At 40.4% G+C, this 12,797-nt stretch overlaps 1 protein-coding gene across 1 annotated transcript in view; it reads left to right on the top strand.

Annotated features, from left to right (window-relative positions):
* The first annotated feature begins 1,210 nt into the window (after window positions 1–1,210).
* Window positions 1,211–12,797, top strand: part of ESRRB (estrogen related receptor beta) — a 238,126-nt gene continuing 226,539 nt past the window's right edge. The window contains exon 1 of the mRNA XM_020986520.1: window positions 1,211–1,323. Within this exon, the coding sequence (XP_020842179.1) occupies window positions 1,322–1,323 (2 nt within the window). The 5' untranslated portion in view covers window positions 1,211–1,321. The remainder of the gene's footprint in view (window positions 1,324–12,797) is intronic.

Here is a 12,797-nt window from a genome sequence, read left to right as displayed (position 1 = left end):
ACAAGAACCCCAAGAAAAATAAAGTAAAAATGTATGCTTCAGTCTGTAGTTAGAATTCTTTTTTTTCTTTTGTAGGCAATGGGGTTAAGTGACTTGCCCAAGGTCACACAGCTAGTAAGTGTCAAATGTCTGAGGTTGGGTTTGAACTTAAGTTCTCCTGACTCCAGGGCGGGTGCTCTATCCACTACGCCATCTCGCTGCCCTTGTAGTTAGAATTCTTAAGTTCTCTCTCTGGAGGTGGATTTTTCTTGGATTATTATTTTGATCAGACTAAGTCTTTCACAGTTAGTCATCATTATAATGTCACTGTACTATGTACAATGTTCTCCTAGTTCTGCTCACTTTACTTTGCATCAGTTTGTATAAGTCTTCCCAGGTTTTTCTGAAACTGTCCCCTTCATCATTTCTTATAGCACAACAGTATTCCATCACAATTACATACCTCAACTAGTTTAGCCATTCCCCAATTGATGAGTATCCCCTCAATTTCCAGTTTTTTTTCCACCACAAAAAGAGTTGCTATAAATATTTTTGTACATGTAAGTCTTTCCCCCTTTTCTTTGATCTTTTTTGTAATACAGACCTAGTATTGGCGTTGCTTGGTCTGAGGTTATGCACGGTTTTATAGCCCTTTGGGCAAAGTTCCAAATTGTTTTCCAGAATGGTTGGAGTAGTTCAGAAGGGATAGAACTTTCATGGAAAGCACTTTGAGCTGATGAATGCTTTCAAATAAGAACTTTTCCTCTAGCCTGGGCTGTTAGAGCTCAGGATTTCAGGTTTGTCTTTTAAAGCATCTAGAAGCTAGTCCAGAATTGGGTTTTGCCTCCTCTTCTCTTCATCCTCCATCTGCTGAACTTCATTCATTTGCTTTTGTGACCCCCAAGTTGCTGGGGAAGTAATTATCTTTTTCACTTTCCATTTTTTCACCTTCTAGAAATCATGTCTCCTCCCCTCCCCCCTCCCTATTACATACATCTTTAATTTTATTTTTTACTTTTTTGGGGGAGGGGTGCTTATCGACATATGTGAAGAAGTATACATGGGGTTCGGTATACTGGAAAGACTATAGCTTTAGCTGTTTTGCTTAAGACCTGGTTATGTTTTTTTTTTTTTTTGTCAGCTGCCTGTTATATCAATCACGGAGCCGGGATCTATTTATAGGTTGGGAGTACTGTGTCCTTAGTCACAAAGAGAGACACAGACAGGGGACTGTCGGCTTATGCAGGAGGAGCCAAGCAAACGTCTAATCAGCAATTAGGAACACCTGAGGGGTAGAAAATTCCACCACAGCCCCCTTGGTCCTGTTCTCCAAACCTGAAGCATGTGAGTAACCAAACTTCTCTCTTTTTCTTGCCCCCATGCCCTTCCTTGCCCTCTCTCCTCCCTCTTTTTATCTAGGCACCCCCTTTCTCCCTCTCCTTTATTTGTGGATTGAAATATCACCCGGCACTAATCTTTCCACTTTTCATCCTGGTTCAAAACTCCGAAGCATCTCTAATTAGGCTGAGAGGAAAATTTTTGCCTTTCTCAGCCTGTCACAGGAAGGTCAGAGTGACTCAGAATGCTAGGGTGGGTTGGCTCCACAAACCCGTTGGGAATCAGTAGGTTTCCTTTTGTTTTTATTTGTTTGTGTTCAGAAAAGTAAGTAGATCAAAAGGGCAGGGGAAGTTCCAACACTGCTCAGCGGGTGGTTGTGTCTCACAGCATGAAAAGTTTTCTTTGGTGGAAGATCCAGTCCTTTGCTATGCTAGGAAGCTTAGAGAGGAAAGATACCCAGTCCACACAGGACAGGTAATATTTTGGTGTTGGGAACCTCTGGTCCAGTAGGGTGTAAAGTTGCACATGCTAAGTCATCACTGCTGCTGTCATCATTGTCACAATGATTTTAAAAATCTGGCATACACCTTTTTTACGAGTTAGCAAGTTAAAAACAGTTTTGCTTCATGCTGTTTTGTGTTGTGTTTTGTGTGTGTGTGTGTGTGTGTGTGTGTGTGTGTGTGTCTGCCCAGGCATTCAGTTCCTTTAGTGAAGTGGGGGAGGTCCAGTCGAGATCTGATGATTTATCTTATTTTAAAAACTCTCATTAGTTTTGTGTTCTGTTGGGCATCTTTAGTCCTGAAATTGTGTGTGTGTGTGTGTGTGTGTGTGTGTGTGTCTGTGTTTGGAGGGTTGGAGGGGTTGGGCGGGAATAGGGGTGAGATTCTCAAAGAGATAACCACCAGGAGTTCAGGGCTGCTGAGGAAGTCAGCTCAGCATCACTCACAGAGGAGAAACTTAATCTCATTATTCTTCTTGAAACAGCATTTGTTTCAGACATTTAAAACTGTGTACAAGCTTGTGAGTCATTTTGTCCCCAAAGTAGAAATTTAAAGTTCAATTGCCTTATATTTTATAAAATCTATTCTGTAAGTTTTTTTTAAAGCTTTAGTTTATACCCGTAGGCAAGTGGAATAACAATAAATAAGTTTAGTTTTGGATGGTAGGTAAGAGGGGAAAAAATTAGTTTATAATCTTAACAATAGCACAAAATCCCCAGAAGGAGTGGGGGCAGGGGAAATGCAGTGTCAGAGGACATGGATGTAAGATGTTTTTAAATGGACATTTGATGCTCAATTTTAAAAAGATATATTTAGTGTTTGCACATAATTTCTTTACATGCTATTTGCAATATTTTCAGTTGCTAAAGAAGACTCTCTGACCTGTTTTTATTGTGCCTAAGTTCTAAAACAAGGTTGATAAAAGGAATTTTTTTAAAATACTCAATTTGTTTAAAAGATCGTCTCATATCATATAAGATAGAATCTCCAGCAACCTTCTTAATAAACAGCAGCCTAGCAGCATGTTGAACTTGATAAAATTAAGACCAAATGTTTAGTCACTGTTTTTTAAAAATATAGATAGGAGTATATGTATATATCATATATATGCATATACATATATATATATATAATGTGTGTATACATACATATTCTATATATACTAGGTAAATGCAACTTAAACTTTTTCTTAGTTCTTTATTTCTGTGTGTATTTCCATTGGCTTTATATATAATTGCTTGCTAACTTTAACCTATATACTTTCTGTGGGGGCAAGAGAAAAGAGATCTGAGCTTCACAAACCTTGTTAACAAGGACAAATTAGTTAATGGGGAAATTCAGAATCAAGAATTCTGGTTTAAAATGACAAACACTATTATTTAAAACTTCCTTTGGAAAATGTGATCAAACAAACAAATTCCCCCAGAGATGAGTGAATGACTATATACAGAGTTAGAGACTTTGAATTTTGCCTCTTGAAGCGTTTTGGAATTTTTTTTGGTAACCATATGTCCTTCTGACATTCCCAATCACATTGTAGGGGGAATGAAATAATTGGAAAACCAGTTTCAGAAATCAGAACAATTCACTGTTCAATCCAGCAAACACTCATTGAATGTCTCCCAAGGGAAGGGTTCTGAGTAAGATACAGATAGATAAAACAAGAAGAAAGGATTCTTACCCTCAAGGAGATTTTAGTCCTCTAGGATTGGTAAGATAGGTATGCAAAAACTATAGTAAAACAGAGACTTTGACAAGTACATGCATAAAATAGGTAGAAATTAAGTCTTAGTAAAGTTCAGAGGAGAAAGTAAACTATATGTTAACTTCTGGCTTCTGATGATTTCTAGAGAAAGTGTAAATTAAAAAAATAATTTTAACCTTTTACTGTAAGGACAAACATCTCCCTTCTCCTACCAGCATGCACACACATTCAGGCATGACTGCACACACATCCATGATTAAATGCATTGGGAGAAATCCCAGCATTCCTGCACAAGTCCTGTTATTTCTTTCGTGTTAACTATTAGGTGAGAAGAATATTTGTTGGAGCCCTTTAGGGAAGAACTGTTCCTTGTCTCTTGCTACCTTGCAGATGCTTTTCCAATGGAGGTGGGCAATTTCCTTGGAAAAATGATGGAGAGCCTGGTGTTCAGAACTTGGGGAGGTTGTTTTTCCCTTTTTTTTTTTTGTGCTTGGATGGAGAGATGCAGTTGGTGGGGAAACTTCGATGCATTTGCGTGAGGCAGCTTCTGATTATTTAGTTTCTGCTTCAATAACGATTAATTTTGTGTGGACTGAGCTCCCATCAGCCTCATTTTTTTTTCCAAACTGATTTCTTAAATGTAATTTGTCACGGGGATGTCTGTGATTTCAGGACTGCAAAATCTAACTCATTCTATCCTTGTCATTGTTTATTTCTCTGAATGTAAACTAGCAGTCGTGAGCACACTAGAGTGTGTGCCTGGGCGCACTGTGATTTTTATTTCTGTCCCCCCTCTCTAGTACTGCGCATGGAAATCCAGAACCAATCTTCCATGTGGGATAGAAGCATGAGGTGCAGGTGTCTGGAATAGAGCAGGCTCAGGTGCACAGCTATAAATCTCCAGGAAGAAGTGCAAATACCTCGAAAGTACTCACCTAATTCAAACAATTTTACATAGCTGAAATCTCTCCAAATATCCCATAAATAAAAAATGGCAGCCAGGAGGATTTTTTTAATCTCTTCACTTGTAAAGTCTATCTGTCTGTCTATTTCTCCTCTCCTCTCCTCTCCTCTTCCCCCTCCATTTCTCTCTCTCACTCTCCATTGCATTATACTTATTCTCTTTCTCTTTCTTTTTCCTTCTTTCCCTCCCTCTCTCCCCTTTCCTGAAAACACATTTCTATCTGGCACAGAAAATAAACTCAGATTGTGGGTAGTTATGTTAATCTAATTCAATCCTCTGTGGGTTAAGAGTGAAATTCTAATAGTGGAACTGTTGAGGGCTTTTTTGTTAATGGCTTGGGGATTACATTGAGTTAAAGGCTCATTTCCTAATCAAACAGAGAGGGAGAGAGTGACTCCGAATATTTATGAGTCTCCCAGTGAGAGTTTAAACATTCAACTCCAAAAGCAGGATTTCTGCAGGAGGAAAGAGTTAAAACCCCTCAGGGCTGCTGTGGAAAAAAATTAAGCCAGTTGAGCCATCAGCATTTTCAGCTACCTGTACAACTTGAGTTTGGCAAAGTGGAAGGGAGTAAGGAGCTGAGGAGAGAGGAAAAATAATTTCCCAAAGCTGAAATGGAAACAGTGGCAAGAATTCTGAAGCTAAAATCAGGTGATGGCTTTAGAATAGAGTCCCCTGTAGGTAGACACACATACCCAATACACACACCAAAGGTCTGATGAGAGAAGCATGTGTCATAAACACTCCAGAATAGATCAATTCTCCTAGTTTTCCCACCTCTAGATTGGAAGAAAGAGGAGTGTAGCTCAATTGACCAAAAGCTGGCATTTTCATCTAGCTTTGAACAGGTTAGTTGAAGGGTATGTATGTATGGAGGGAGAGTGGGTTGGGGGTGGGGGGAAGCAGCAGCAAATTTAAATGAGTTCCTCACTTTTGTCCCCTCCTCAAAATGCTAAGAACCATTCTTCCCTCCCCTCTCCCCTTTACAGGCAAATCTTATCAAGTCACTTTCTCCTCCTTATCAATGATTCAGTTTGCCAAAATCCAAGGGTGGATAGAAGGTTAGACTAGTGTTTGGTGATACAGTTGCGTGACTGAAAAAGCATTGAACAGGCAGGGGGAGGGGTGGAGTGGGAGCACAAATGCTTTAAGGTATTCTGGTTTCTGTTGCTTTCAGAATAATATCCTCACACAGTACCTTTCGCACAGGATCTCAAAGCACTTTGTAATGACAGTCTCATAGCATGCAGGTGAGAAGCAGGTAGCAATCAACTTTAAGCCAGAGAAAGTGAGGCTTCACTTGACCGAGGTCAAACAATGTCAGGGCAAAACTGCTCTCAGAATTTTTTCTTACTCCTACTCAAAGTGGTCTGGCCTTGGTCACCCACCCTTTTACCTCTAGGGAAGTGGAAATGAAAGAGAATCAGACAGAGATATAAGCTCATAGTCCTCTAGGTTGAGGTTTTCCTTTTTGCCTATTCACTTTTTAGCACTTTCTGGAAATGTTGGCTGGAACCAACTGGCAAGTTGGCTAGCTCTCCTATTCTCTTCCTCTTGTGCCCTCCCCTCCCTCCCCCATCCGATCTATTCACAGAGTACTCCAGAGCATAGGTTTTTGAACTAAAAGGGATTTTGGAGCCCATCTGGTCCAAATGCCTCATTTTACAGAAGACGAAATTCAAGCCCAGAGAAATGAAGTTAATTGGCTCAAGGCTAAACGTGTTATAAGTGACAGAACCGGGATTTGAACTCTAGGTCCCTGACTCCAAATCCAGTGCTTTTTTTCCACCCTGCCCCCTCACTAACAATGGACGGCCATGTCCCTAGCCGAAGTTCTTGCTCCCTGTGTGTTGGCTGAGCAGATGCCTCTGCTGTTAACAAAGCTTCCGGCGTCATCTTTCAATTGGACACTCCACCAGAGAACAAAAGATCAGGTTATATCAGGAAACCGTTTAACCTGAAAAGAGATTAGGGTCTTGACCCAACGTGACAAAATAGAGCTAGTGGGCAGTTGTTTGGGATTCCAAAGAGATCCCGTGGATCAATAGACAGATTCCTGTTCTTCCCTAATGCTGTTGAAAAGTGCCTCCTTGGCCCTTATCCCACATAGTCTCCATGCTGTGATGGATGGCTCCTGTTTAGTTAGGAGGTTACACCTGCACCTGCCTCTGTTTCATCAACCCCGGGAAACAGGTAACAACATTCTGGACTTTCAGCGGTTTTCTACCGTCTGGTTTCGCAAACGTATTCTCTCTGCGTGTTTGTGAATGTGCTCAGGATTACGATGCTCAGGAAATAAAGTGCCCATGTCCTTCCTTCCACTTAGAAGCTATTGTGTTCCTACGTAGGAAATACAAGCAGGAGTCTTACATTCCAAAGACATTACTGTAGCCAAGGGGCACGTGGGAGAATGCTTTGTTCTTTTAAATGTCCAGTTACCTAAACAGCATTAGTGTGATCATCCATTCATCTTGGTCCCCACCGTTGATCTTTCTTTCTCCTGTTCTCACATCCTCAAATCAGGTGCGTCTTCTATTCATTTCTATGTCCTGTTTTTCCCAAGAACATACCCTTGTTCAGGGGCGGGGAACCTTCGACCTCAAGGTCACATGTGGCCTTCTGGGTCCTTGGGTGTGTGGCCTTTTGACTGAGTTAAAGTTTGGTAAAAACAAATCCTTTTCTTAAGGGGATTTGTTCTGTGAAGTTTGGATTTGGTCAAAGGGCCACACTTGAGAACCTAGAGGGCCACATGTGAACTCGAGGCTGCAGGTTCTCCACCCCTGATCTAGTTATTCAGGTGACTTTGTTGGAGTTATCCAATGTAATTATTAAAATATCTTTTCCATGTGAATTCTACTCTTGTACCCCATCGTCTCCTCTTTCCTAAAGTCTCTGCCAGGCCAAGGTATCTGGGTGGTGCAGTATATAGAGTAGCGCACCCAGAGTTAGGAAGACCTGAGTTCCAGTGCAGCCTCCGATTCTGTGTGACCTTGGGCAAGTCTCTTAACATTTGTCTGCCTCAGTTTTCTCAATTGTAAAATAGGATAATAACAACACCTACCTCTCAGGGTTGTTGTGAGGATCAAATGAGATAATACTTGTAAAGTGCTTAGCACAGTTTGCAGTGCACAGTAGGTACTTAATCAATGCTTCTTTCTTTTCTTCCTCATTTGTGAACCGAGGATGATAACACCAGCTCTTACTTCACGGGGTTGTTGTGTGAGTTAACATATGGAAAGCACTTTAAAGTGTCTTCTTGTTGTTATTATTATTCTTATGATGATTCCATCCTTCTTTTGGTCATTAGCCGGGGAGCCTGAGCTTCTCAGACCTATTTGGTGGCTTTTTTAGATCTCTCCCTTGCTTTGGCTCTTCTGGCCCCAGCTGGTACACCTGAAGAAAAACTGGTCCAGGCTGCTGTGCGTGGAGTGAGAAGGCTGGCATTTGAATCCTGCCTTGGTGAGATCACTAACTGTGTGGCCAGAGACAAACCATTTTAATACTTGAGCCTGTTTCTCCGTCTGTCAAATGGGGTTAAAAGAATTTGCACTACCTATTTCACAAACTCATTATGAGGGGGAAAAAAAAACTTTATAAGTCATAAGGAATTATACCAGATGTCCCAAAAATCTTAGTGTGTTTTAAAGCATACTAAAACTTCACTGAGACTTTTGAGACTTGCTGTATAAATGGGAGTTTTTTGTAGTTTCCAAATATAAATGTTTTGAAAGTGATCTAGACATATCCTTCTATTTCTCTTCCCCTGCTTCTCTCCAGCCCCCTCCCCCCCGAACATGTTAATCTTGTTTTTGCATATAGAAGGTAAAAACTCTGGATGGGCTGAAGGGGTTAAATGATACTGATAAAGGTCTAGGTGTTTCCTTGGGGAATGGTGACTGGCTGAGTGAATCGATTGCCGTGGCTTAGTGATCTCTCTAGCAATATTCAGGACTGAAATTATTGCTGATTTAACCAGATTTTGTGTATGTGTGTGAGTATGTGTGTATTAGAGAGCACAGTACTGCAGAACGATGAGACTTGGGGCCATGTTGGGGTGAGATGTAATTAGAAAAAGAAAAAAAAGTGCTGCTAGGTTGATTGTTCCCAACTCCAAGAATGGAACCTGCCACCACAGAGTATTTTTCTCTGGGTGTAAAGGACTGTGAATTTCAAATATATGGAAGGGATCACTGGATCTACTCTCAGCTCTGTTGCTAGCCACTAGGTCTTCAGTAGAGATCTTGAACATCCCCACCTATAGTGGAGATAGGCCCAGGAGGTTTCAGCTGTGCAGCATTTTGGGGAAGGTTCTTGCCAAGGACTAGGCTCAGTCGTGTTTTCCCTGCTGACCCCTTTTTATCCTTTCTGTCTACCCACATGTATCTGCTCTCTGAGGTGGTGTAACCAATACCTGAAGGAACTCCTGCATCCTTGTGGTCTCTCTTTTTCCGTGATTTTTCAAAAACTTTTTTGGGATTTGAGAGGCAGTATGGATAGAGACCTGGTCACCAAGCCAGGAAGACATGGATTCAAGTCTCACCTCTGACATATACAGGCTGAATGACGACCTTGGACAAGTCTCTTAACCTCTTAGTGCTCTAGACGACTCTTTCAGGCTATAAGTTGATGAGGAGAAGCTGACCTGCATTGGTAGATGGGGTTTCCTTACCTGGGAGTGTGAAATTATGCTAGGGTCTAGTCCCTAACCCAGTCTCATTTAGGATATAAGGGAAACTCAGTCAGGATTAATTATTTTGTCATAGTTTATCCATGCCAAGCCATAAGCATACCAGAGTGAAAATTCTGCATGGCTATGGTCCCAGAAACTGTATTTGGGTTTCTACATACAGAGAAGTCTGAATCTCTGGGCACCAGATTACTAACAATCTTTGTATAATGGAAGGATCTGGTTTTTATTCTCTCTATATTTGTAGCTTATAGGAAACTAGTGAAAAGGACTCACCCCTGGGAGCCAGAAGATGTTTCCAGTGACAATCTTGGGCAAGTCACTTAACTGTCAAACAGGGCTAATAATACCTGCTCTACATACCTTCCAGAAGTGTTAGGAACATAAAACGAGGCAATAAATATGACGTCACTCTAAGAAGCTGAAAGTGCTATATGTGTGAGGTTAGATTACTGTCAATAAGACAGCATTATGGAATGGGAACAGCAAGGATAGTGGACAGTCAGGCACTGAATTTTGATTTAGGAAGACCTAGGTTAAAGTCCTGCCTTAGAAAAACTAGCTAGCTGCATGAATATGGGTAAAGTCCATGCATCTTTCTGAGCCTCAAGGTTCCTCATCTGTAAAATAAGGATAATAGCACCTGTCTTACAGGGTTGTTGTGAAACTCTGATGAGAGGATGTTAAGTAAAGCTCTTTGAAAATCTTACACTATTTAAATGTAAGCTAAATTTAAAAAAAAGATCAATAGTTGATTTTTCAAAATTGGCAATGTCTCTTAGCCTATTTGGATAATTAATAATTATGAAATCATAGATTTAGGACTAGAAGGGACTTTAGTCTAACATTTAGTCCAAAGCCCCTAATTTTTACAAGTGAGGAAATGGAAGCCTACAGAGGTGACCACACTGGGATTCAAACTTGGGTCATCTCACTCCAAACCCAGAATTTTTTTTTGCCCATGATATCTCATAGTACTATAGTACAGGGTTAGCTAGGTGGTACAGTAGATAGAGCACCAGGCCTGGAGTCAGAAAGACATGAGCTCAGATATGGCCTCATTTACTAGATGCGTCACACTGGACAAGTCTTTGACCTCTGTCTCATTTTTCTCAACTGTGAAATGGGGATAATAATAACACTGCCTCCCAAGGTTGCTGTGAAGATCAAATGAGATAATAATTGTAATACACCTAGGTGCCATATAAATGTTAGTTATTATTATTTTTATAGTACTGCATTCTAATTAGTAGTATAGTAGTTATTACTTTGTATGTGATTGGGAACTGTTCTTTCTTCTCCTATTTCCTTTTTGGCAATAGGTGCCCAAGAGACAGCAAAATTCAATGAAAAGATCTGGGGTCACAGGACCTAGTTTCTAGTCTTGGTTTGTGTTACTGGGTATGGAACCTTGGTCAAATCACTGAACTGGTCTCAGTTCCTTCATCTGTAAAATGAGGGTGTTGAGTTAGATGACCCCTGAGGTTCCTTCCGTGCTCCTGTGCATCCTAACTCTGGGAGTATGCCTCATAGGCTACCATTTGACCCCTCTGATTTAGAAAACTAGGGAAAATGGAGAGGATTATTGCCTTCTGGCTACCTGATTTACACATTGCCAGTTGTTTGGGGATTTTCTGACACAAGTCTTTCCTCTCATTCTGGACCCAGTGTGTAGGGTAGCTAGTTTTAAAGCAGTCAGTGCCTGAAGACTGCCTCCAAAATGGGAACTATTTTTTAAAAAGATGCCTAATATTATTATGACATCGTATTACTCCTATCTCAAACATGGCATGTCTAGAATAGCCCCTCCAGGTTTAGAGCTATATTGAAGGTCCATATTCACTTGAAGTGATAGCTCATGAGTCCTCATTCATGAGTTTACTTTTTCTCCAGCCAGCCAAAGGACATAATGAATTCAAAGCAAGGGTATTTAATGAAATAGCATAGTAAGAAGCTATGTAATAGAACATGGGCATACTCTCCCATAAATAGAAATGTCATTGGTGGACAATATATGTTAAAAGACAACTTATTCCTCTGGCATTTTAGGACCCTTGATATCTTCTGGCCATGTCATCGTTCTGCTTTTACTAGGTTTGTCTTTCAGTGGGCATTGTATCTCTAGGGGCCCAGCATCTCTGCTGATCTTACCATTTATCGTCTCTGCTAATTCATTGTTTGACTCTCTGCATGTCTTTGTTGGATGCTTTTGCCAGCTACTATCTTCTGGGCTCATCTTTTCAGAGCCAGTCAGGCCATCTCAGCTTCGGTCTGCTAGGGTATAGTAGATAGAATCTCTCCCCAGTAAAAGTGGTTTGGCAATTCATTAGTCACATCTCTATCAAACCTACCTAACAAAAAAACCCAGGCAGATTGCCCCTCTGCCACCCCAAAATAAATTTTCATCTTTCTTTTTTGGCTCTATGTCTGGGCCAGAGAGTAAACTTTTTTGTTGCTGTTAACTAGCTAATTTAGGGTTCTCAAGATCTTATACATTCTCAAGATTCTCTCTGGCTTAGCTGCAAATGAATTTGAGCCAAAACAAAAAATAGTCTAAGGAAGTAAGGTTAATGTTCTCTATCTATCTAGCTCTGAATTCCTGTCTTCATTATGCATAGCTTTTGGAATGGCTTATGGTATTGTGGACAGTGAAAATCTCAGTTGCCTTATATTCATGTATTCCCTCACTATCTCTATATCCACAAGTGCTTAGCAATCATTAGAGACTGGATGTCTCCCATGTGATCTATTGCCTTTCATATGCAGAACATCCATCTTAATTTTTTTTTCTCTTTATAAGATTCAACCATTTTGATTGAAGCCGGAATGGTTTCAAGGTTATTTCTGTCACCTAAAAGGAGAGTCAGTTGTGTAGAAATCAAAAATTCGGAGAATTTAAGATTTTCCATCCTCTCTGGGGGTTGTTTAAAATCTGGTCCTCTATAATCCTGTGTGTGTAAATATGTGTTAGAGGTGTTGAGGGTCATCTCAAACCTTTCTCTTCTTTCCCTGTTTGAGGCAGAAGGTAATCTGGAAAAGAAGGAGTAATTACTGTTTGTTCTGTATTGCTTGTTGATTATAGCCCCATATTGTGTCTTTGGGGCTAATTTTTGCTTCAGACAGGCATGTGCTGCTATCCTAGGGAAAACCAATAGAATCTAAATGCCTGCATCTAAACGTGGAGAGAGACATTTAGCCCTAGGTAAAAGATCAGGGGTTATTGGATATTTATTCTCTGCGAATTTGAGCATTATCTCCCACTGTATTTTCCCTGCAAGGAAATCCTTATCTTCTTAGAGATGGAAACTGCCAAGCCTAATCTACAATCTAATGAGCAGCCTCTTTGGACATGGACAGTAAGCAATCAGTAAGCATCCCATTTAAACAGCAATGATGGAGAAGGGAGAATTTAAAGAATAAATCTACTGAATAACTTGATTTCTCCAACTTCTCAGACTATTTCTTTTTGGGGATAGAATTACTAAATTAATTGGGGGGGAGAATGGAAGATAGTAGATGCATTATGTCTGTACCTAAATAAATCATTTCACATGAATGTTTGCTCCTTGGAAATCTTACTTTGAAAAATCGATTCCCAGTGGCACGGATGGAGCACTCTTTCAT

This window comes from Phascolarctos cinereus, unplaced genomic scaffold, assembly GCF_003287225.1.
Source record: "Phascolarctos cinereus isolate Bilbo 61053 unplaced genomic scaffold, phaCin_HiC Scaffold_3;HRSCAF=262, whole genome shotgun sequence".
NCBI classification, from domain to species: domain Eukaryota; kingdom Metazoa; phylum Chordata; class Mammalia; order Diprotodontia; family Phascolarctidae; genus Phascolarctos; species Phascolarctos cinereus.
Note: the sequence above shows the minus strand (reverse complement) of the source record. Positions and strands in the feature narration are given on the sequence as shown.